The sequence below is a fragment of the Paramormyrops kingsleyae genome, chromosome 13, assembly GCF_048594095.1.
Source record: "Paramormyrops kingsleyae isolate MSU_618 chromosome 13, PKINGS_0.4, whole genome shotgun sequence".
In the NCBI taxonomy this organism is placed as follows: domain Eukaryota; kingdom Metazoa; phylum Chordata; class Actinopteri; order Osteoglossiformes; family Mormyridae; genus Paramormyrops; species Paramormyrops kingsleyae.
In genome coordinates this window covers 30,301,221-30,326,939 of record NC_132809.1, presented here as the reverse complement: position 1 = coordinate 30,326,939, position 25,719 = coordinate 30,301,221, and the positions used below count along the sequence as shown (strand labels likewise).

The window sequence follows — 25,719 nt, the reverse complement described above, 5'->3', positions numbered from 1 at the left end:
TTTGCTCTGGGTAACAGAAAAAAAATAATAATGAAGAATTAAATAACACACTTGCACACATGTCCTCCACATTAAAAACGGACACGCTATGTACAGGCACATTTACATAGACACAGAACACGTGTCACGGTGCAGAACCAACATACGTGTGTACCCAATCTATACAATTCTGCCTATGCATTGTTTGTTTCCAGGGTTGAAACAGCGCAAGCGCGCACACACACACACACACACACACACACACACACACACTCCCCCTCACCCCCAACATGCTCACACAGTGTGGGGGAGGGATGGTGGGATTGGGGCAGCAGATCAATGGTGGACCACTGGCTGCTTCAGCTCCGCCACAGAAGAAAGGATTGTGAGGGAATAGACCACAGCACATCCCCATTGCTGCTTCAAACACCTTCTCAACCTCGACTTTTTAATAAAGCGGAATACAATAAAAATGGAAATTTTTCAAAAGAGCCAAAAAGCAGCTACTGATGTTACTTTTATGCCCCCCCCCCATCTCTGTCTCTCACCGCCCAAATCCAGACGGCGCATTCTCTAATGAAGGCCAGCCGAGGGGTGGGGTAATGGGGGGGGGGGAGGCCGGTGCCCGTTTCCATGCGTGCACCCAGTTAAGCTGATGTGCAGCTGGCTACTCGAAGGACCCCCCCCCCCCCCCCCATGCCAGGGCACATCAGAGATACCAAGGCAAACGCGAGGCATCGGGGAAACCGCCAAGGTGAACCGCGGCTAAGCACATACAACCCTGACCGCCCCCCCCCATGCCAGGTCTGGCCCCTACAGCCAGGCTTTTAGCTGATGCAGTTTCCCCACTCACTGGGATAGGCGGGTACAGTGAAGAGGTAGAACCGGAATGCAGAACCACGTCAGCTTGACGCAGATGCCGCTAGGCGATGAAGTGGAATGCAAAAGCAGTGCATTTTCAGTCGATGGGATCCCAGACAGGCAATTTTGGATCCTGGCCGTCACATAACAAGACGTCTTGGACAGGCGGCGTGCGAAACGTGCTGAGCAGTGACGCTACGGCAAGAGACCGATAAGTAAGAGCTACGGCACATCCTTAAATTAAATTAACATGAAAATTAAATTAAATGTAAACCCCAAGTGTTTTATTCCTTTCTAATGTTTCCTGCCATTAACGAGATGTTATTACAAAAAATGAATAATTAAAGATGTAAGGATATTATTGTATATATAAAAAAAAAAAAAAAAAAACACACACACACACACACCTCTTTTGTTTTTCCACATTGTTTCATACGGCTCCGAGGATCTGGTCTGTGCTGGCACTTTGCGGATTGGGTGCAAAGAGGTTGGGATGGAATCCGCGCCAGACCCACTTCGAACCGGCAGCCGCCGGGGAGCTGAGGCTCAAGGTGCCACGTCCCAAAAAGACGGGCGTCTCTTCCGGCCTGGAACGGAGTCTGGCCTCGAGGGCTCGAGAGTAGGCGGAACAGGAGGCGGCTCTGGACTCGGAGACGACGGGATACAGGACAGCAGCTAGCCGGTGTGTGTTCTCGTGTGTGTGTGTGTGTGTGTGTGTGTGGGGGTGAAGGTGGACATCATCTCTCCGTCTCCAGGAGCGGAAGAAGAAAGGGGAGAATGGGGGCCGAGAGAGGGACGGAGGTGGGGGCAGCATCACCATCCCAAGCGCGATCCGCGGATAAACAAGGGAGCAGCTGGAAATACCAGGACAAAAAGAGAGGAAAGAAAGTCACGCAGGCGATTGACCTAAAAACACACCAGAATAGAAGTAAAACAAATCAAATCGGCTGCTTTGTGTGATCCTTGTCAATTAGAATTATCTAGACATGCAGCATGTGCCCCCCGCCCCCCCCCCCCCCCCCAAAAAAAACCAACCCCCTGGCTCTGCCTAACTTTAACTTAGCAGTGGGACTATGCAGGGAAGATTATAAGGGCTCCCAGAGACTTCAATCCGGACAGGCCCTTATCAGCTTGTCACCAGTCAGCCCCAAGCCCCTCACAGCTGTTGCTCCCCCCCTCCACCCCACCATTACCAAACACTCCACCCGCACCACCACCCCCCCTCCCCCCAGCACCCCCTTATCTGCTAGCTCACAGGCCGCGTGGCCTGGCAGCGGACCGGGGGGCGCGCGAAGCCTGGGAGCGGCCCATGGAAACAGGCCCATGTTTCTCTGCCCCCTCCTGGGGGAGTTCATTACTCGAGCAGGGCGCTCCCACCAGTGGGCCAGAGTGCAGGCCGCCGCGTCCCCACCGCGCTCTGCCGGAGCTGCTCTCATTAAAGGGGGGAGGAAGAGAACAAAAGAATGAAAGAAAGACAAAAAAAAGAGAGGACACCACCACAGCAAGACTAATAATGCGACTTTTTTTTTTTTTGTTTGTTTTGTTTGAGGGGGCTAGAAGATACCACCCACCCCCCCCCCCCCCATTCTGGTTACTTATTTGTGTGCTTTTTTTTCCTACTGTTTGCGGTACGAAAATGAGAACCTGATTTAAACATTAGTGTCCTCATACGATAGGGGACCCTGTCCCCCCAAACTGCTCAGAACTACGGTCCTGCTAAAATATCCACCCACCCCCGCCCCCCCGTACTCTGCCCACGCCAATGTCACCACCAATGACACAAATCAATGCACCCTCACCTGCACACCCATTCTTCTAAGTACAAAATGCAACCCCCCCCCCCCCCCAGATCCCATTGTAACTCCTCTCTCCGGCCCCCATGTGACCTGACTGCTGCGAGCCCAGGATTCCAATCAGGCACTGAGTTAGACGACTATTCCCGGGACAAAGGATTGGGGGGGGGGGGGGGGTCTGCGCAGAGTGGAACAGGGAGAGAGGGAAACAAAGGCAGCTCCCAGGAGCCCTGGCTGCAACAGCTCTGACGTCAGGGGGGTAAGTGGGTGTCTGAGAGCGCCGGCGGCGGCACTGGGTCCCGGGGGGACCCACCCACGCTGATTCCTGGCGCCTTCCACAACCAGACCCAGAAAAGCGCACCCCCCCAGTCCCCCTCTCTCCCCTTACACTAACCCCACCCCGGCTCCCCGAAGCCCGAAGGCACTGGACCAATGAAATGGAAACACGGACACCACAGTTGGCCAGCATGTCCGTCAGAGGAGGCCCGGCCCGAGCAGCCCCACCACGGGCTGCGGGGGGCGCCGCCTCTCCTACTCTTAATTGCTTCAGTAGGATATTATTAGGGCGGGATCTAAGTTCACCTGCTGCTCTGGGTGTAAATCATCTAGCAGAAAAGTAACCCAAAAACCTGCAGACATCGCGCCTTCACACCAGATCCCGCCCCTCCACCCCCTAGACGGAGATGGATGGTGGTTCAGAGGGTCCAAGAGAGCCAGGCGGGTCCGACGGGAGGGGAAGAGCCTCCGTAATGGGGGCACCGATCCACCTAGATTTCCACTCCGCCGTATTAAAAAGGCTCAGAAGAGCGGAACCTCGGTGAGATGTTCTCCTTCGGCCACATGTCTCATCTCCCTAAAAGATACCAGAAGGGAAGGGGGGGGGGTACCCGACGACTACGGATACTAGGAATGTGCCGAGCAGAATCAGATCTGACATCAGCTGGTATGGAGCTGGTCCAAATAGCTGGAAAATGCATCAGGGAAGCGGGGGGGGGCTTCCACCTCTGAAATGAGACGGTGCGCATCCTTCAGCTAGTAGCCCGGTGAGCCGTCGGCCGCGACCCGCTACTGGACGCTGGAATTCCAATCATTTTACCCTCCGAGTAAATTACAGTCCATTCCAGTGAGCTACTGCAAACATGCTACCATAGAGATCAGACTGTCCCAGCAACACCAGCCCTACACCTGTTATCAGCGTCCATCCCCTACAATCAGTACAGCGCCCCCCCCCACCACCCCCCAGGTCACGGCCAACAACAACACACACTGCAGAGGAATTCTGGGTAAAACAACAAGCTACCAGAAAAGCCAGGACAGCCAATCAGCAAGGTGAGAGGAGGGCGCCCCCTTAAGGCTGTCTGTAAAGATTGCCTCGGAATTTCCCAATGTTTTTCTGTTTTGTTTGCCTTATTTATGTAGGAAGAGGTGCAGCGATGGTCCATAATCCTGCATCTTTCAAAGGCCAGTCTTCCCATGCCGTGATTGGCCGAGCAGGAGTCACCCCCGGGCGACGGGGAGCCACATGGTTGGATGAGACAGTGACCCCGGCGTGACCTGCACCGCCAGAGGGGCCCAGCCGAGCGGCCGGCGCCCACAGAGTCTGGGCTGGGTCTGTCCGTGGGGAGTGAGGGGTCGCTAGGGTGTGGGGGGTTCAGAGCAGGTTTACAAGAGGCTCAGCTGGGGGTGGGAGGGGTAGGTTTGGGGGGGGGGGGGGCGCTCAGTGGGGCCGCTGGAATCCAAGGGAACAGGCCGGGCCTCATTATCCCAGCTCCCTGTGAAGGGACCGGTGACAGTGGTGCTGGACCCGCAGCCGGGTTCGACCGGGGCCTCTGGGGGTCATGTTTCATCCCAGTGACATCCGACACCCAGCCGTGCGTCCCCGAGCTCAAAATAACTGCCCCCCCCCAAAACTCTCAATGGCGCGGTCCTAATACCAGTACTCAAAGACCTAGCAGATATTGCTGGGAGGATAACAGCAGCCAACCTGCTAACAGCACCATGTGACTCGCGAGCACAGGCACGCACAGGCCCGCACAGGCACGCACAGGCACGCACAGGCACGCACATCCACATGTCGATGGGCTGGCGCACCGGGGAATACCAAAGGAACGCGGCTAGTGGTTTCACTTTCTCCTTCCGCAAGAATGAGAGAAGGTGCAGTGGGGGGGGGGGGAGATGTTGAGGGTGGGGGGGGGGGAGGAATAAAAATCTACTGTGGGTATTTTGCCGGATTTAGATTTTTCCTGCACACACAGGCAGCACAAATATTTACTTGCTGATCTTCAGACTGCGAGTCGAACACTGGGGGGGGGGAGGAGGCGCGGTGGGGAGGAAGGGAGAGGGGGATGAGAGAAGGAGAGAGGGAGAGAGAGGGCATGAGCGACAGGGAGGGAAGTTAAATTTTTAATTTGCCGATTTTCCCTTCTGAGCAGGCGGATCGGGAGGGCAGCTTAAAAATGCACACGTGCGCTCGCACGCACGCACACACACACACACTCGCACGCACGCACGCACGCGCACACATACACACACACACACTTGCACAAGCACGCACACGCGTGTACACACACATATGCACAAGCATACATTCCTTTCTCGTCCTTTGGCAAATTCTTCTTTTCCACTCTTGCATGAAGTACAAAATAAAATGAGAAGAGAAGAGAGAAAACGTCCCCACAGAGTCTTTCTGCCTTCCTGGAGCGAGCTGGGCCCCCGCAGAGCCCTGTGTAATTTCCAGTTCCTCAGAATTCAGGTATTAATAAAGGCCCCATGGGGGCCTCCACACAATATAACCCTACATTTTCAGGCATTATGAAAGGATGCCCCCAGGGGTCTTTGGCTCAAATTTCTGAAATGCAGGCATTGTAAAAGGCACCCCAGGGGACTCCCCCGCAATAGAAATCTGCTGAATTCAAAGCATTTTCGGAGTCCTGGTGGGAGCCATTACTCCCTCTGGAAGCTTTTTTACAAAACATGTGTTGCTGACATGTTGACAGATTGCTCACTGAAGTGTTTAGGTGCATGCACAAGCCGGGTCTCCTCGGAGATGGAGCTGTGCTCTCTGCCAGAGAGCCACTCAACGCTCCCAAACTGGTACCATCCATATTTTATAACAGGCGAAGGAAACTAGGCTGGGTGAAAGAGATAGAGGGAGAGAGCGAGGAAGGGAGAGAGAGAGAGAGAGAGAGAGAGAGAGAGCGCGTCGGCATGAAAAATGAACCCCGTGATGAAAAATAACTTCCAGTGTGTCTTCACAACAAGCCTGCTCAGTCTCTCTCTCTCTCTCTCTCTGCATCCCCAGTTCCCCTCCCGACGCTGCACTCTCACCCCCCTCCCACCCCCGCCCCCCCAAGGCTCCCACTCTCCCCGGAAAACCTGAGTTTACAACCAGCTGCGACTGCATTTGTATCCGTGCCAAAGGCTTATTGGAGGAATCTTCAGGCCACCCTTGGGCTCCGTGTGGAGAGGAGGAGGAGGAGGTGGTGGGTGGGTGGGGGGGGCGTGGCCGGCGGCACAAAGCACCTCACTCTGGCGGAGAAAGAAAACACCCTCCCGCCCCCTGTCTTCCATGCCCCCCACTCAGAACACGGCTCTCACTCTCAGGCACGCAAACGGCATGAATCATGTGGATACACACCCCGGCCACACGCGTGACCTCTCCTCTCCGTGCACACACACATGCAGACACAGACACGCGTGCAGGATGTCAGGCTGCGTTTCAGGGCCCTGTGCTCTCGCGCCTCCCTCGCTACAGCAAAGTGATCTGTGGCTCTAATATGGCCCAGGGCCCCGGAGGATTCAGCTGCCGCCGTGATGACGGGCAGGGGGGGTGGGGGGCGTGGGGGAATGTATTCATGAAGCGAGGAGCCCAGGGCCAAGCGAGCGGAGCCAGGGTGAAGAGGGGAAGCGAGGAGGAGGAGGAGGAGAGTGAGCAGGCCCCGGGAGGCAGAGATACCCAAGGGCCCGGCCTGCGCTGGAGCTGCTGGGGGGAGTTGAGGGGGGTGACGTTATTATGCCCAGCTCATTACTCAGAACCTGGCCAGCCCCCAGCTTGTGCCAAGAGCCTACATTCCTGTGTTTATGCCCGGCCCGGCCCCGCCCACAGCCCCCACCCACCGGCCCCGCCCCCTCAACTCGACCCACTCACATAGAGTGACCTATGCTGACCAATCACAGCCAGGCTTCTACCTGCAGTGGGAAAAACTACAGCTGCGTGTGCATGGGTGTGTTTGCGTGTGTGTGTGTGCGCGTGTGTGTGTGTGCGTACACGCCGTCTGATAACAGATGAGGGGCTGACTTCCCATCTTTGCCACGAATGAGTGAAATTAGGCACAGATTCCCCAGGAGGGCGGCGCCGTGGCGCTGCCGCTCCCGACGCAGGGTTAATTCGCACGCGCTTCTCATTTGTAGCTGACAGGCGGAGGCCCCGCCCCATCCTCCGGACTGACAGCACTCCCATTTACCCACACGGCGCTGCTGTGGCGTCACCATCACTCTAACTGGCCCAGCACCTCCTCGCCCGTCATGCCAGCTCCCCACTAGGGTCTCGCACGAGGATGACAGAAGCAGAGAGAATAAAACCTGACAGTGGACTAAACTGGGACAGAGAAGTAAAAAGGAAAGCGAATGGAAATTATTTAAAATATCGCATATATTTAACAGAGCCTTTATAAATTTTACTTATTGTAAGACTTCAGAAAAACAGGAATACACACTGACTCACACCGTAGTGTCCATGAACTTTAATAGCTTAACACGATGCTGTTGCTAGTTGTGGGGAAACGACTCGTTTAAAGATGATAATTATGATTAAGGTTCCTTATGGCTTTGCGCAACGGCATTATGGGCAATAACAAATGAGAACTGAATATTAAAAGGCTTCGGTTTGACCTCCGACAGTAAGCACCACGAGCCGCTGCTTCCCCAGTGCTAAAACGCGATTCATACAGCTCCAGTGCCCCCCCCCACTGCTGGGAACGCGATCCGATCGCTGGCTTCGGCGCTCACACACGTACCGTTCGGTTAGTGACCGGGCTGGCCGGCGCCGAATCCGCCTGGGACAGACCTGCACGACACGCCTGAGGGGATGAGGCCTTTTCTGCTGCCATTTTTAGTCTTTAGTGTAATCTAGTTCTCCCGTAAGCCTCAGGTGTAGCTTAAAGAGATTAAAAATAAAAAAAACACAGCCTGAATATGCTGAGAGAGACTGCACTGGCTGGGTCACTGCTGCCCGCGCACGTGCGCGCGTATGTGTGTGTGTGTGTGTGTGTGTGTGTGTGTGTGTGTGTATGTGTGGCCCCTTTCCTGCCAAAACTCCTTTGTCACATGACCTGGGGATGGGGGGGCGCGAGAAGCAAAGGGCACAGGGGCCATCCAGCTAAAGCTGGCCACAGCGAGCGGAGGGGAGCTGGGAAAATACTGACTCAGCAGTGTCCATTAAAGCACAAACCTGCGTGACGGGGGCCAATCAAACGGCCTAATTCGTCCAGATGGATGTACTGGTGTTCTTGTATTTTGTGAGGTTTATTTTAATGGTCGGTTGAATAATGTCAAACCCCCCCCTCCCCAGCCACACTCAACCTGCCCCTAGAGTCCTACACCCCCCACCCACAAGCCTTCTGCCCCTGACCAGAGGGACCATGGTGGGGGGGTGTCAACTGGCAAGGAGGCACCTGCGCAGGGGGGGCGGCACGGAAGGGGGCGGAGAACAGAGGGGGGAGCCCCACCCCCACCCCGTCCTGGCGCAGAGCAGCAGAGCAGAGTGGAGCACCGAATGTTCTCCATTTGATCTCCGGGTTTTTTCCAAGCACTCCTCGGGGAGGGAGAATGTTCCAGATTTTTCCTCCTGTTGAGACGCTCCCTAGACACGCGCGTCCAGCGTGCCGCCCCACAGCACGGCAGCAAACACATACAAACACATGCACGCTACGTCGTCCACACATACAAACACATGCACGCTACGCCGTCCACACATACAAACACGCGCACGCTACGCCGTCCACACATACAAACACGCGCACGCTACGCCGTCCACACATACAAACACATGCATGCTACGCCGTCCACACATACAAACACGCACACGCTACGCCGTCCACACATACAAACACGCACACGCTACGCCGTCCACACATACAAACACGCACACGCTACGCCGTCCACACATACAAACACGCACACGCTACACCGTCCACACATACAAACACATACACGCTATGCCGTCCACACATACAAACACATACACGCTATGCCGTCCACACATACAAACATGCACTACATGCACATGCTACACACACACACACACACACCTGCTGCGGCCTGTATCCACTCACACTCTCACACACTCTGGTCTGCATTAACACAGACGGACACGGAGACGCGCTGTGACACAGTTGCACTTGTCCTTCGTTGGCTCTGCTCATTGCTGACCTCCATCCACCATCTCCTCTCCCTCCCTGCCTCCACCCTCTCTGTCTGTCTCTCGCTTCCTCCATTCTCTCTCTCTCTCTCTCGCCATCCTCTCCCTCCTTCCCTCCATCTCCCAGCCTCTTTTCTCCACCCCTCCCTCCCACGCAGCTCTTCAGAGGGACACAGGACCGGGTGTTTGGCTGGTCCAGGCTTCGGAGGACCCCCGCCCCCCCCAGCTGGCCACTCCACTCCCTGACAGTCCCTCCCTGTGCCAGACCCCCCTGTTCTGTCCCCACACACACACACACACACACACACACACACACACACACACAAGAAGATGGTGATTATCGTACTGAAGCCAGCATACAGCTACTTTAATGTGGGTATGCTGATATTTGGGGGGGGGGGGGGGGGGGGGGGAGTGGGTGGGGGGACCCTTATTAGAAACATATCAGACAGGAACAGAAAGAGACAGGCTGGCGGACCCATTACCTCAGTGGGTGGGGGGGCTTTGGGGGACACTAGCTGGGACATGCAGGAGGGCCCACAGATGCTTAAACTTGAAGCCCCCACAGCCGGGGTCTGCAGGGCTGTCCTACCAGCCAAGACAGAGGGGCACCAGGAGGGTAGATTTTAGTGCTGGGGGGGGTTACTGCCACATTTCCTGGGGAGGTTGGCCATCATGGTCGAAATGAGAGAGAATTAAGAATACTGTAACGCCAAAGAACATGCTTCTGACCTCCCTCCGCCGTGATACACGCTAAGTTAACAGAATACCCCCTTCGATGGGGTGCAGCGAGATGCTGTGAGGGTCCGGTGTGAGGGAGCAGCACCGCCTGCCCCCGGCGGCCCCCCCAGTGCGCAGCATTGAGCCGGGGGGCCCCTCGCCAACGACCTTGACCAAGATGGCCTCCAGCAGGCACCTACGCCAAAATGGCCTCCCCGCATGGCACTGGGGCTCACTAATCAGCCCCCACCCCCCCTCATTCTCACACACTCGCTCACACACTCACTGCCGTGTTTATCCCCGTTTGATGGAAACAGAGGCTGCATCCTCTGCTATCCCCACCAGGATCCTCCCCAGGGTGCACAGAGAACTTAAAAGGATTCGTCAGCGAGTGTTTTTTAATTTACCATTCTTTTCAATAATAATAAGGCGGGGGGGAGACGCTCCCCAGCTGGGGGTCCGGATTACACCACAATCTGCACGGCTGACAGGGGTTCCCCCCGAGATGTCACATTTTATCATTTCATTTCATCTCTCCTTTTCTTTTTTTTTATTTTTTTATTTTCCCGTCCCAGCTTCTCCCCCCCCCCTCCCCAATCCACAAAGCAACATGTGGTTCTCACATGACTCCAAGTGGAAACCGCAGCACCCCTGTCCCGGGAGAGCCTGGGTCCCTTTGCGTTAACACGCCTGTCAGGCCGCACACACACACACACACACACACACACACACACACACACACACACACACACACACACACACACAGTGAACGAGTTTCTCCCGCCTTTTACTTGCCGCACCCCCACAGGCGGTGGCGACACACACATACACGGACGCCCCCCCTTCGTGCGGAATCCTCCTTCTCTCTGTCGGATTCGCGCTCGTTAACGAGCACGCCTTGATTAATCTGTTAGGGAGCTGCAGCCCCGCCGCTCTGCTTTTAGCGTTCCATTAATTACGGTTACGATCGGGAGGACAGCCGCTCCGCCGGCGCGCTAACCGGGGCCCAGGGCAGAGGGGCGGGGCAAAGACATGGGGGGGGGGGGGGGTGTCATAAATGCCTGGCTGTTTACCCCCAAACCTGCCCAAAGCGGGTTCGGTGAACATGCGGTTGGGGGCAGTTTGTGGTTACTGACAAAAAAAAATAAAATCACCTTGGGGGCACTCGCCCAACAGGTATACTGACCGTTTGTAGCCAAATCGTGTCGATTGAGCGGTGGTGAGCAATGCGATCAGACCTTCATTGGTGAGGTCGAGCATGAATCAGAGCGAGTAAGAGGGAGTCAGAGTGAGTCAGAGCGACTGTGGGGCGAGTCAGAGCGAGTGCGAGTGGGCCTCTTACCGGCGGGGCAGTGGTTGGTGCGGTGCTCCGTCAGCTCAGCCAGGCACTCAAAGTCGCGCTGGCAGTTGTCACACGTGAAGATGGGCTCGTCGTCCAGATCGTCGTCGGCCATTCGCTCATCCTGGCTGGTGACGCTCTGCTCGCCATCCTCCAGACCCCCCCGACACTCCTTTGGGTCAGAGTCGCCATCCGGCCCAGGAACATCTGCAAGAAAGGGAGGGCGACACGCTGATGTCACAGCCTCTCATCACCACCAGCAAACACACCCACGCAAGCTCACGTACATCCAGAAAAAAGGAGTCCTGGGTACAACCAGGCCTGGCCAAAAGGGGAAGGCTTTCAGTGGTCCAGACAGTAGGTGGCGCCCATGAGTGGGGACAATGGTAGCTTTGGTTTGGGGAGGGGGCTTTTCAGCAGAATTTTTCATGGGCCTGGCCATGGCTTGGAAAAACCCTGGGTGCAGCTCTGGTTTGACTGATCATGCCACCATTATACTACGAAATCCTTCTTAATAAGGGGCAACCCCAAGGATTTTATAATGTAAACCACCTACAGACATGTTACGGTGTTGGACGAGCCCAAGGCTGAAGCCTGGGCGGAACTGAATACTAAACACGGGCAGATTCCTTGAGACGACCTGCACTGGGGACTGGGGATGAGCACTGTCTAGCGGGCGGTGACATCAGCGGCCCCCGTGCACAGACACACGCGTGTGGCTTCGCACACCTGCCCAAGCCCCAAGCGAGTCCTGAAGTATCGGAATTCTACGGCCGACAGACAGAACGGACAAACGTGTGGCAGAAGCGGGCAGGAGGTGGGCACAGGGCCGATGCCAGTGCCGGGCAGGGATTGGGAGGGGGGCAGTCTGAGGAGAGGGTGCGGCCTGAGGTCACCTGGCCCAGCCAGCACCCAGTGGTCACATCATCCGCGCTAGATCAGAGGAGATGGGAGGGGGGGGTGAGGAAGGGAAAAAAAAAAAAAAGAGCAAAGCAACCCTCCCCACCATTGTGGTCCGATTTTCACACCTTATTATCACATTAAACGCTCCGCTCTGAAAGGGCTACACTGGAGACTGAGGCAGGGCGGCCGGGGGAGGGGGGGCCGGGAAAGAAAAAGGGAACAAAAAAGGATGGAGGAATACAAAGAGGAGAAGGAGGAAAGAGAGGAAGGGAAGGAGGAGGGCGGGGGGCGGGAAGCCTCGGACTCACCAAATCACCCAAGACGGGCGCAATCAGGCCCCCGGGGGGGGGCTCAGTGCCGCGCCCTGCCGCTGATTAGTGCCAATTCCGCTGTACCTGGCATGCGGCTGGTCCGCACCGGCGCTAATCGCGTCCGCAGCAGAGGGGCAGGCCGGTGTGATTTGGATGGGGGCTTGCCGAGGCAGGTGGGACTGGGGTGAGAGGATCATGGGAAGGCAGAGCAGACTCTCCCCCCTGGCCCAGGGAGAGATGCTAAGGGTGGGCGGCGGGGGCGGGAGCAGGGGCAGAGCCATCTGCCCAGGGGTGGGGGTGCCGTCTGGACCGGTCCGAGAGAGCCTCCTTGCCAAAAGCATCCTTCATCGCCTACGCCGCCCCCCGGCTCGGGTCCCACACGCCAATGGGAGAATCTTCTTCACCCTATTCCACAAATCGAGAGAAGGACCCGTGGGAGGCCCCCAGCTCCCCCCCCAACCCCCTGCCAGAGATCGGACATGCCAACACAAATGGCTGCCATGGCAACAGGGGAGGAGCCAGGCCAATCAGCGACCCCGGCTCCCCTCCCCCTTCGGCCCCGTGAGGCCCACTGAGATGGATGGCACTCGGTGGGGATGGGGAGAGTTGGGAGGGGGCACTTTGCCAGCACCACCCCCCACCACCACCTACACATCCGGCCCTGCTCCTCTGCCGCTCCGTCACTAAGCGCTTCCAATCTCGGGAGAGAGGGGCCGCCTGGGAGGGGGTCCCAGCACACTTCATTTGGACACCCCCACACTGCGCCATCCACCACCATTACTGGCATCGCCGCCCCGCGCCGTGCCGTGCCGGCCGGCTCGATACCACGCACCCCCGTGCACCCCCATGATAAACACAGACTATGCCATTTATCTGTGGGTCTCGGGGAGAGCGGGGGTGGGGGCGGGGGGGGGGGAGTGGATGCCCCAGCGGTAAACTGCAGCCGATTGGAGGAGCCTCAGCAAGCACGCAGGCAAACAAATGAAATCAGAACGAAGGCACGGCAGTGATCGAAAGAGAAAGAACACCAGAGCGGTCTCTCATTCTCCCCCAGGCCCTAAAAAGACAACGGAGGCGGCGGGTGGGGGCATAGGGGGGGCACATACATATACCTCCTACACTGGAACCTACTGTCCAGGACCTAGCGCCGAAACCAGAAAGGCCAGCCCAGTGGGTCCTTACCGGGAAATGCTCGTTTGTGTTGCGGTGGCTCACTGTGTTTTTACCCATAATTCAATTTGAGGGAAGGAAAGGAGAAATTAAATGAGAGCCAGCGTTGGAAGTGGTGTCCAAGGAGACTAATGATTTCAAAAGGGCCATTCAGCTGAACAAGGCCTCTTTATGCCCCCGTGCTTCGCAAGGGCGGCGTTTGTAACACACATCAGGAGGATGCGGTGCAAGGAGGCGCCGTGACCAGGACCGGACTCGGCGCCGGTAGCTTTTCCTTTTCAGGGGTCACTAATGAGAGAGGAGGAGTGTGAACGGTAAGGGCTGGATAAGGACAGAGAGAGAGAGGGAGGGATGGAGGAGCATCAATGATTAAGCAGGCTGAAGACCACCTGGTGTGGGATGGGGGGGGGGGGGGATTCCCCAAAGTGTGTTCCAAGCCCCTCCAAGTGCAGCCAAGCTGCTGGGGATCTTCACTCGTGACTGAGGGTAACACAAGATTCATTACTTGTATTACTGTAGGTAAATAGTGAAACTATTAATAAAGCAGGGCAGAGTGTAGTGGCTTAGGGATCGTGCCCATGTCCAGAAGGTTTAGGGTTCAAATCCCGGGGCCAAAAGTGAAATTATATTGCAGAGGCCTTGAGCAAGGTATTTAACACCAGTGGGGCCAAAGATGACGTCTGACCCTGTGCTCTAATCTACAGCGTCCAAAGACGCAATCGATCCAAGCACCCCGTTAGAGACCCCAATTATGGCCAAGATGGAAGCTGCAGGAGCAGAAGAGGGGAGCCACCCTGCCCCCCCCCCACGCTCACCGCACCTTTATTTGTCACTTATTTTTGTTTGTGAATTCAGGACTGACTGACCTACCTACTGGAACATTCTAGCAAAAAAAGCACATACCTAGGGTGTCCAGTGCCGTGGCTGTCGCCGTGGGAACGGTTTGGGGATGCGCCCCTCTGCTCCGACGGAGCTTTAAATAGCAGCCCCCCAGGCCGCTGGAGCCCCCCACCACCCCCCCATGATCCGCTGAGTGCTATTATCTGTGAGTCACAGAGCCATCTCCGGCAGCACCAGTGATCACGGCCCCCTCCCTCGGTACGCCGCACACACATGTACCCTGGCACACGGTGCCGCCCCCCAATCCGCGCTCCTACTGCTCCTCTCACGCTAAAAACAGAACTGTTACCGTGACAAGCGCCTTGAACAGGAAACACAGCCAAGCAAAGACAAGACAAGGCCAGGACAAGCACCCATGCCAGTGCTACTCCTCATCCAGCACACAGACCCCCCCCCCCCCCCCCCGCATTTGGTGTGCTCAGGGGTCACACCCCCATCATTACCGGGTACACCCACAGACCACGCCCCTTTATCGTGATGTCAGGCCGCCAGGACGCTCCGGGGTCCCGCAGGATGCCAAGTCGGACTGTAGCGCAGCATGGAGACTATGGGCATGGGGGTTGGAAGGTCCAAGGGGGTGGGCAGAGATTAAGATGTGGGCACCTTCTGCCCTCAGCTATGGGTAGTTCAGACCTAGAGAGCAAAAATCCAGATCAGGATTTTGTTTCAACCAACCAGTTGAGTATATTGAGGCACAGTACTCAACTGGTTGGTTGAAACAAAATCTTGGTCTGGACTCTCAACCTGAACAACCCACGCGATTGAAGCCCCCACAACTGGGGAGATTAAATAGGTATATGTGGGGGGGGGGGGGGGGGGGGTATTTTCAATCCATGCAGGTTACAAGATTCAATTCCACAATCTTCTGGATGTGGACTTCCTAACCCGCTAAAGCTACACAACCACCCAAAAACACAGTGAGAAAGGTGCCCACTGGGGAGTCCCGTCGAAAGCTGGAGTAACCAAGTCTCAGCCCGTGTTGGAGGTCTGTGGCACAAAGTGCAGCCCCCTTCAATAGTACAGGAATCCATTACTCAGGCAGCCGCAGAAATATTTCCCTTCCTGCAGCTTGCTCGATATATTTATTTAGACAGCTATCCATCCAAAAATCCTGGAGCTTACCCCAGGAAACACAGGTAGAGGGCAGCCGGGATGGGATCCGAGCTCATTACAGGCTGCGCACACACACACACACACACACACACACACACACACACACGTACGCAGATGTACATGCATGCACATAGACACACACGTATGTGGACACAGATAGGCTGATGCGCATGCATTAACACACACATGATGTACGCAAACACGCACACACACACATGCACGTACGCGCGCACACAAACATACGTGGATGCAAGTACGCAGATGCACACGCATGAACACACACATGAACACACGCATGAACACACGCATGAACACACGCATGAACACACGCACGCACATGCGCACATCCCGGGAGGCGTGAGGCCCGTGCTGCCCTCATAAAAACCGAATATTAGAACAGATGAGTAATAAAGTTCAGCGCTGAACATTTGGGCCGAGCAGCCGGTCCGGGGGACAGAACAGGACCAGCACGTGTCAGAGCCCAAATCGGGCATAAAAATCATGGGGCATGTCGGGCTTGGAGCTGCTCCAAAAGAGAACGTCAGAGTCAGACGGGGCGCGTTCGGCCGGACGAGCTTCCAATCTGTGCCCGGCGGACCCTGGGCACGCTTAACCCTCACCAGGGGTGGCATCACATCATGCCCAGCGGACAACATGGACCCAGAGTCAGTCGCTTTTTACCGAAATGAAAGCCTGCACCTCCAGCAAAGCAGCAGGCAATATTATTATGGGCAGGATGGGCACGCTCAGCTAGAGATGTCTGATCGCAGCGATCTGGCACTCGACTAGTGATGCCTGGCCAGGACGCACTCAGGCTGCCTCCCTCTGCCAGCGAGTGAGTGCCCGCCACATGGCCACCGCCAAGGTGCAGCGATATTTCCCAGACTCCTCATGGGACTCCCGCCGTCGGGGGTGTGGTGGGGGGGGTAAACACAGAACTATTTACAGTGACGACTGCCTCTGCGACTCCCACCCCGGCCCCCGACGGCCGTGTTTTCAAAACACAGAAACCACAGAAGGGAGCGAGTCGCGAAGCAGTGGGCGCCCACGTCTGCGTAACGACACGCCCCCCCGGGACCAGCACCCAGCGCCGTGGCCTGCGGAGGGAGGGGGAGGGCAGAGGCAGGGCAGCGGAGAGGGGGGAAAAAAATCAAGCTAATTGACAGCTCACGAACAAAACGCAGAAACACAAGTGCAGGCGTCTGCTCTTCCGAGGGCTGTCTCAATGAAAAAATCACATTTTATAGTTAACACTGATTTTCACAGATGAGGGGTGTCTGTGGGTTAAGGCACTCAGGGGCACAGCGACTGCGTCTGGGATCCCTGCCCACCCCCCACCCCAACTTCAGGCCGAAACAGAGGAAATGCGTCAGTATAAAACTGCCAGCATTTCTGCCAGGAACTGATGTCACCACTCCGATCTCAGGCGGGGGTGACACCACTGGGCGGCTGAATGGGGGGGTGGAGGGTTGTGAGTCCAGCCCCCCCCCCCCCCGGAGAGCGAGCGAGAAGGTGAATTAGACGCAGCCCGGTCGTAACTGTGAAGCTCAGACGTAAACTTCCTGTACGGTGACTGTCTCTGCCGGCAGTGAGCGAGTGTCTGTCTGTGTGGTTCAGAAGAGGACAAAAATGAGAAGGGGGTGGGCAGGGGGGTGGGCAGGGGGTACACAAAGGAAGCCACCCAAGGACAGAACAGGGAGGAGAGGAGCACAGGGATGCTGAGGAGGGCTGGAGGACAGGGGCACCAAGGATAAGACAGGGACGCGGCGAGGACAGGGACGCGGCCGGGGACAGCGAGGACGGCACAGAGGGTTTCCTTGTGGACACGGGTGGGTGAGCAGGTTCTCACTGGCTGATTTATTTGATCGGGGAAGGAGGTTCATTAGGAGCTCAGCCGGACGGGAGCAGCTCAGCCTGCGGCCTGTAAGGACTTTGCTTTGACACCCTCTGCTCCTGAAGGAACTGCACTCCTCCCCCTCCCAGCTTTTTCCTTCCTTCCTTTCTCCTCTCTCTCTCTCTCTCTCTCCCTCCCCCCCCCCACCCACCCTGTGTTTGAGGCACTTTTTTTCTCCTTCCTCTTCCCCCCCTCAGGGCCCATGAGGGATGGGTTGTTTTTCTGTCTCTGGGAGCTACGGGAGGTTGGGGGGTTGTGGGGGGAGAGGTGGAGGGTGGCACGCACCTCTGCCCCAACCCCCACCCCCGCCTCCATCCCCACCCCCACCCAATGAAGGGCAGACCTGAGGGGGTCTGAGGAGCAGAGGGAGGATGTCTGGCTCTTCCATCTATATGCTCACCCTCCCCCCTGTCTACCACCCCCCACTCTCTCTTTCCAAACTAAACACACATTTTCCAGAATGTGGGGGGGGGGGGGCAGAATTGAATTTAATACCAGGAAAATCCTGCCAGTGTCCTTGTCAACACCATCTCCCAGGGAATAGGAGGGGGGCTCATTGGACCTTCTTTCTTTGACTGAGCACAAGGCCCCCGAGAGGGCGAAAGGAGCAGCGGCTCGAACAAACACAGGAAAGACAGGCGGAGGAGCAGAGGAGGCGCACAGGAAGGCAGAGGAGGAGCGAGGAGACAGCAGGGGTGAGGAGGAGGCACGGAGACATGGCCATGTACCCCCCCCCCCCCCCGCCATGTCTTACACATGCAGCACTTTCCAGTTACCCTCAGCATGCCACAGGCCCCGGGGGGGTGGTGCACATCATCCCACCAGGCCACCACCCCACACTACAGCGCAGGGAGGAGGCAAGGGCCCCTTCGTCACGGAGCGAGGGCGCATTTCTGCGCGTGTGCTGGCACCTCCACCTCCCAGCCACACGGGGGCGCCATGGAGAGGGGGGGGGGGGTGTTTTGTTTGGCTCAGCTGCAACGCAACCTCTGCAGAGGGCCCGTCAGGCCCCCGGGGGAACACGAGGGGAGGCGCGTACCTGTGTGCGCGGAGGAGGATTCCCAGGTTCCGGCAAACTCCGACGACTCGCCTTCCTCTACTGCTGCAGAAGGGAGGGGAGACGGAGAAAAGGGGGGATGTGAGGTTAAGGGCAGCTTGTAAAACTCAAACATACATCTGTTTTTCCAAGTGTCTGAATTGACCAGCTGAAACGATGGGATATTCCAAGATGTTAAATAAGACAAAGACAGACGTGACCACATCCACTGCCTGGGCCCCTCTCTGGCCTCTGCATCCTCCCTAAGGGCCACAAACCCCTCACCACTAACCCAAACCTCCACATCCCACCCCCCCAGCCTTAGAACGGTGCACATGTGACCTTGGTCACAGTGCCAGGCAAAACTTTTTAATTACAGCAGGTAATGACAGAACAAAAAAAAAATACCAGTAGAAGAATGTGGCTTTCCCTCAACGCGAGGGGGCAGGATGTGGCGCTGGTACAAACAGGAAATGGCCAGAGACAGGAGACAATGAAGACACCCCCCCCCCACGGTTCCTACCACCGAGTCAGGGTCCAGAGGACTTAATCGGCAGCAGCCCAGACCCCCCGGCGATCATATTGCTCTGCAGTGACCCTGGGGAGAATCGGGCCAGCGGCAGGCCCTTGTGGGGGGGGGGAAGGTGGGGGCCAGGAGCGCGAAAGGGCACTGAAGCAGGCAGGGCAGCTCGCGAAAACCACTAATGACCATAAAAAAAACCTGCAAGCTTGTGAGGCATAATAACCCTGTTAGTCAAACTGCAGAGAGGAGATGTTAACCATGTGCGAAGAGAAGGGACGAGCTTCATCAGGCAGCTGTATCCAGAGTGAGAATAGGAGGCGCTCTGCTGTTTGTGGGGGGAGACATCACAGCACCCCCTCTCTTACACGTGCACCCAAAACACCTGCCTTCTCCTACCTCGCCCTCCCCCTCCACACAGCTGACTGGGATACCCTCCTCCTCAACGACCACCCCCACCCCTTCACAGAAACCCAGTACATCCCCCCACCTCCTGATAGACTCCCACTCCACTTGCCTAGGCCTTTTCACTATGCTAACGCCTCATATTTCAACCAGCCCAACCCCAAGCTTACCCCCCACCATCCTGCCAAGAGCAACAGCCTCTGTTTTCTTTCTGGGGGCCGTCCGCTCCTGTCCCGTCTGGTCTCGGGCCCTTTTCACCGTGGTCAGGGGCTCCCATTGTTACTGGGAGGCCTGGTAAGACACAGGGGTGAAGCGGCCAGCAGGATGGCCCCCCCAAACCACCGGCGGGGTCTCCCTCACTGCTTGGGTCCAGCCCACCGGTGCCAGCTACCATTTTTCCATGGCACGAGAAAAATTGCCCAGTTTAACTGTTGTACCTCTCGCTTAGTGGGTCCAGTTTAACTGTGTTTTCTGGCCTGGTATTGATACAGGTACTGCCAGCTGGACACTGTTAGCTGGATCAGAGGACAGGGTCCCCTCTGCACCCACTTCTGGCCTTTTGGGTGTATAAACGCCAATATGTACGTGGATGGTGTTCTGACATTTTGCCGTTCTTCATCAGAATAGCATACCGGCAATGCAAATTTATGGCTACATCTATAGGTCTGTCACACTTTATCAAAATAGCATACCTACATATTTTAAAGAGGGTAAAGTACTCTGATAAGGACATTTACGATGTCAGGATAAACTGTATTTTTAACAGAGGTAACGTGCCCAAATATTCAGAATAAAATATCTATGGTTTTCAATGTTGGTAATACGTTCTGATAAGGAAACGTACACTGTTGGAACAACATACATATAGCTTTGAATGGTGATAAAACATTCTACATAGGAAATATTCGCCATCAGAACAAAATTCCTGTGGTTCTTAATGTATTAATCTGATAAGGAACAATCAGCATATAGCATGTAACAGAGCTTGCTTCCCTCCTGCACTCATTGTTCCAGTAGTTGTCTGAAATAGTCTTCATTCGGAATATTACAAAGCATGAACAAAAACAGACAATGCAAGAAAAGTGTGTGTATGACAGAAAACTAGAGCATTTTTGCAATGGTGGGTTTATGTACTAGCTCATATCTGAAAAACAGTATGCATACTACTTGTACAGTTATAACAATGTAATAAACACATAACAAGAAAATATAATCGGTTATTTTCTGTCGAATATTCTTGCAACGGTATGCACAATTTACAGGCTACCGGAAAACATTACGTAATTGTGCTCTACGCATGCGCTTTAACGGAGTATGCTATTCCGATACGTGCTATAATGTCAGAACACTGGTGGCTCAGCGAATGAGAATGGGCGCCTGCATCACAGTCAGCAACGCGAACCTGCAGAGCCGACCGGGCACAGTGACACGGGTCAGGAACACATCAGGAGTCCCACTGGGGGTGAGGCTGTATGCAGGGGCGGGACCACAGGGACACTAGCCGAAAGCTGATTGGGCCCTGGAGTGCCCCATCCTCTGTCCCCAACAGATTTAAGACATATCATTGGCTAATGACAAGATTGGCCCTTATGATGTCCTCACCTCAAAACGGTAATCTCCGTTAACTGGGGGAAGCACCAAAATAATAACGGCAATAATATAAAATAAAAAACAAACCAACAAATGAAAATAGACAGACTTATCTACAGCATTTATCCGCCATGTTGTGATAAATAAATTAAGGCAATCTGCCTGCTTCCCTTCCGACCGTCAGCAGGGTTGTTACGCGCCCGTCCTAAGGATGACGCGACTCATCTACCTGACGGAGGGGAAAGAGGACTGGAAATTACACCTAATCAGGACTGCGCTCATCCTCAATTTAACACTTCATTAGGGAGAGAATATTGGAGTGCAGTCAGGCAGGGAGATGGGCGTGCTGGCCGGAATGGTGGGGGGGGGAGGCGTCTGTGAGGAATGACGAGGGTACAACGCCACAAACGGCCCTGGGCTCAGTGCTGCCACCTACAGGATCCTGCTAGCTTGAACCCTAAGCCCTGTGACCATATGCATCAGCAGCCGGCTCCATGCAATATCATAAATGTCAAAATGTTACCGACAGTCGGCAGTCATACTACGGTAAATGCTCATTACATACACGCCTGCACATTCTGACCTGGAGTTAAGCGACTTGTGGCATGTTATTAACGAGAAATTAAACAAAAACATCACAGGACAGTGCAGGGGCGGAGCCAGAAATTCTGGGCAACCTGACAAAAAGTCACCTTGGGTTCAATTTTACATATTCAAGGGCCCCATGAAGTTCTGGACTCCCTGAATCTGCCAGGGTACTCAGGCCCCTACTGCGCTCCTGGGACAGTACGAGAGAATCACGGATTACCAACGGCATCCAAATAAGCAGAACAGAAGCATATTTCAGCGTAGCTTAATTAAAAATAAAGATTAATTGTGCGGTTTGAACCATTCACACTTGCTTGCTGTTACACGGCCATTCGATTCGGTTGAGGGGGGAGGCGAGGGGGGCGGCGACGCATTGGTGGTGCGCTGTCACAGATGCGCAGTTCAGGAGTCCAGCAGATGTTGCAGACTTTTCGGGGCTTGCAGGGGAGAGTTGGAGACCACACACCAAGAATGTCCCCGACAGCCAAACAATACAGGCTAAGAGAAGGAGTGGGGGGTTCACAACTCAACACGGTCATTTCTGAGGAACAAGAATCACGCTGTTAGCAGACAGGTCCCCCGGTAATTACCAGCACTTAGTAACTGATTTCTATATTGACATGCCTGCGAGTATCACGCCCCCACAAGAGCCAACGCTCATCACGAACTCCAAGGTCACAGCGCTCTCTTCAGACTGAACAGACCTGGTTCTATGAGCCCAAACACTGGTCCTGCCTTATTTAAGCAAACGGTATGACCACAACCGAATGCAAACCACAGTCAACACCCTCCCCCCCCACAAAACCATCCAACAACCCACAACAACAAAAAAAACAACATTCAAAATAAAAAAACATGATGAATAACTGTACCAGGTTAAAAATATATTAAAGGTCCTTTCCAGCTGGCTCTTATTCCACTCGTCAGATGTTAATAAGGACCACCGTAAAACACTGCGCTTTGCAATCCCAGTCAATAAACTTCCCGTTGTGGTGAAAAAGAAAAAAAAATGATGTCGGAAAACAAATTTGTGGGCGGTATTAAAATGACATATTTCAACTTTCCATAAAAGTAACACCCAAGTGCCGTGTGAGTCATGTGCGGACGGCGTAGCCAGATGGCTCACAATGAGGACATTGTGTGTGCAGCGGTCCGCTTTCAGAGGCCCGTAACCAAACCTGCTGGCATCTCCGAAGGTCCCAAACCCAGAAAAGTGGGGAAAAAACTGCATGGAGAATTAGCGTGCCGAGAAACAGATTTACGCACGGAGCCTGGGAAGTGTTCCCTGCTCTGGAGCACGAGAATGTGGCTGGCTCTGCTCAGAAGAGGCAGAAGACGGGCCACCCCCATGCCGCTCCTCAGGACCCCAGGCCTGAGCAGCATCCGCGGCCTGCTGTGACGGCCTGCTGTGACGGCCTGCTGTGACACTCAGCACTAAGCTTTTTGACCGGAAAACGGCGACAGTGCAACATTAAACGGGCCCTTCCCTCGACCCACGCCGCCTCCACGACCTCCGCATGGCAAATGGCCGTGTCTAGGCCCTCCCAAACTTTCCTGCACCCCCTGTGTTCCAACCCCCCACCCCCATCCCCCGTATACCCCTAGCTGCTAAGATGTGCATCACGCCATCAGCTCCCATAATTCCAGTGTCAAAATGACTCCTCTCCACACAGAGAGAAAAAAAACCCAAATATGATAGTCGACATTTTGACAAACTCCTCTGGGAGGTGGTGAGGGGGGGGGGGGGGGGGTTAACAAATAGGAGAAAACAAACATGCGGGCCGGCGTGGAGTGCAGACGTAGCCGGCATGTACCGCGCTCCAGACCCGCTCTAAACTCTTATTTAAGAATAAAGAGGCTCGTCTCCCAAGGGCACGCGCTCATCCTTGACACACTTTATTTCTATATCGCTAACATCTCCAGCGTTAATTACCCCGCTCATGGCAGGAGGCAGGAGGCGCTGTTTGTGTTCACGCGCCTCGCTAAGCTGCGGCGTTAGCAATCCGCGGTCGTGGTGCTGGGGGATAAGTGAGGACACGGCCGATGAGGGGGCCCAAATCGCCGGGGATGACGGAACACATAGTCCCGTTTAATTATGATCTTAAAAGTGGGATATGGGGGGGGGGGGGGGGTTGTCTGTGAAGGGTGATGAGAAAACAGACCATGGTAGAGTCAGACATCACCGGGGGAGGGGGGGGGCTGCAGCACATACAGGTAAAAGGGAGCATTTGACCTTTGACCCCACTCACAGCCTGTATAGGTACATGGGTCTCCACTCCTCTTAGTCGATCATCTCCCAGTGCCCCTAATCCAGCACTTCAACCCCTCCAAAGCTGCCCCCTGCCCTTACGTCTCTACAGGACCCAGGCTGTGGTGCGAAGGGCTCCGATTGACACCCGGAATTTACAGCACGGCTAAGGTGCAAAAAATAACCTCGCAGACTGACGCATCCCCCACGCCCCCAAACGTTTGGAGGAAGCCAGATTTCATCAGCAACTCCATCCTACGGCAGCTGGGGAGGTTTCAGAGGAGGGTGTGCTGGAGGTCGGCCCTCAGGGGAGGGGGCCTGACTCAGCACGCGTGAGTGGGGGACAGACAGGGGGCACCGAACACAGGTCCCCACGCCGTAGGTGAATGCATCACGCTTACTACGACCAGCAAACCCTGCGTTCCCGCCAGGGATGCGCATTTATACGCGTCACCGGCATGACCGGGCCGAGCCCGTTTACCGGCACCGATGCAAAGCACCAGAAAAAAATCCAGCCGCTAAGGTCCTGGACCAGTTGGATTTTAATACTCCAAACAGATGAGCTTAAGTCCAGTTTAACTAACAGATAAAAACTGCCGTCTACATTTAATTTCACTGTCAGCGGGTGGGCCGGACACTACTGCGCAGTGTTTGTAGCCCGGGTTAGCGTTAGCAGTGTGCCAATGTGGACATTGTGACCAATAGGCAATATATTTTGGTCTAATATTACCGATATTAGATAAAAATAACTGGCTGAGACATTACTTAAGATCCCGTAAACGTGTGTAGCAACCTCATCCCATAATGCAGGCGGTGAGAGGTCAGCGAAGCAGCACCGACTGCAGGAAGGGTCTGAGTGCCGAATGAGCCAATTAAATCCCTGGTCCTCCACTATGGAAAATAGCCGACGGTTGTCGCCATTAACGTAGTTAGTAGTTTAGCTCTGGTGCTGCTGAGATTGAATGCTGACTAAGTCTAAATGTTGGCTGGCAATATCAACCAAGACGCAGACACCTTGATTTTTAACCACCGTCGGCCAAATCCAATACATCATGCATGTCGAGTTTGGATGTGCATCCAGATCCTGGTACTGCACCCCTGACTGAGGAACCAAAACACAAACTTTCCAGCCTCTGGGTGCTTCCCTCTAACGGACCACTCTGATGCTCGGAAACCGAAATGGAGCACTCTGATTGGACGGCCTCGCTGACAGGGCCCTGGGGGATGCAGCAGCACGTTACCGGCGTCTGTCTGAGGGCCGTCATGCCTGGGGGCTCCACGCCCCGCTCAGCACCGCGGGAGCTGCCACGGACGCCATGGGGGCCCGGCCGGCCCGGTGTGGGACGCGGCCCCCGAGACAGCACGGCTACCGCGGCAACGGCAGACATCCCAGCAAGTCAGGCAAGACGGCACGAAGTCAGGCTGATGTAGATCGGCACCTCCTGCTGGGCAAGAGGCTCAGAGCACCATCCGAGGAGGGGGGGGCTCCAGCTACTCGCCTTTCAGACACTGAGGATATGGCCGACTTATAAAGTAGTCGTTTTACCCGAATGTTTACTCTGACGTCACAAGAGGCGGGCAAGGGAGAGCATTTCAGGGGGGCGGGGGTGAACTAGCAAGCAGCATTTCCCGCTATGCTTCTACTGTGCCAATAAAGTAGTCTGCATTGCACCCCCCCCCTTCAGTCCCCATCAACATGAGCTTAAGAACGGCAGAGCTGAAGGTCCCCAGCCCGCCAGCAAGGGAGGGAGGGGAGCTGAGCGATGGGCCTCTGCAGGATCTCTTATCACAGAAATGGGTCACTGTGTCCAATCAGGCCTTGGAGAGGAGCCCAGGTGGGCGTGGCTGGCATTTCCTGCTGGACAGAATACAGGAAGGGGTTTCCGCCCTCCCTCTCCAAGGATTTCAGCTGTACAGCCATTGGCCGTTCA

General features: G+C 55.4%; 1 protein-coding gene across 3 annotated transcripts in view; it reads right to left on the bottom strand.

The window, feature by feature from the left end:
- The window catches only part of znf423 (zinc finger protein 423), a 101,440-nt gene that overhangs the window by 58,564 nt on the left and 17,157 nt on the right, over positions 1 to 25,719 (bottom strand). For 2 of the 3 annotated variants that reach the window (XM_023827308.2, XM_023827311.2), the window contains exons 2-3: positions 18,441 to 18,503; positions 11,114 to 11,317 (exon numbers count right to left, since the gene is read on the bottom strand). In XM_023827308.2, the coding sequence (XP_023683076.1) occupies positions 11,114 to 11,317; positions 18,441 to 18,503 (267 nt within the window). The remainder of the gene's footprint in view (positions 1 to 11,113; positions 11,318 to 18,440; positions 18,504 to 25,719) is intronic. The other variant, XM_023827310.2, reaches the window with a different exon arrangement.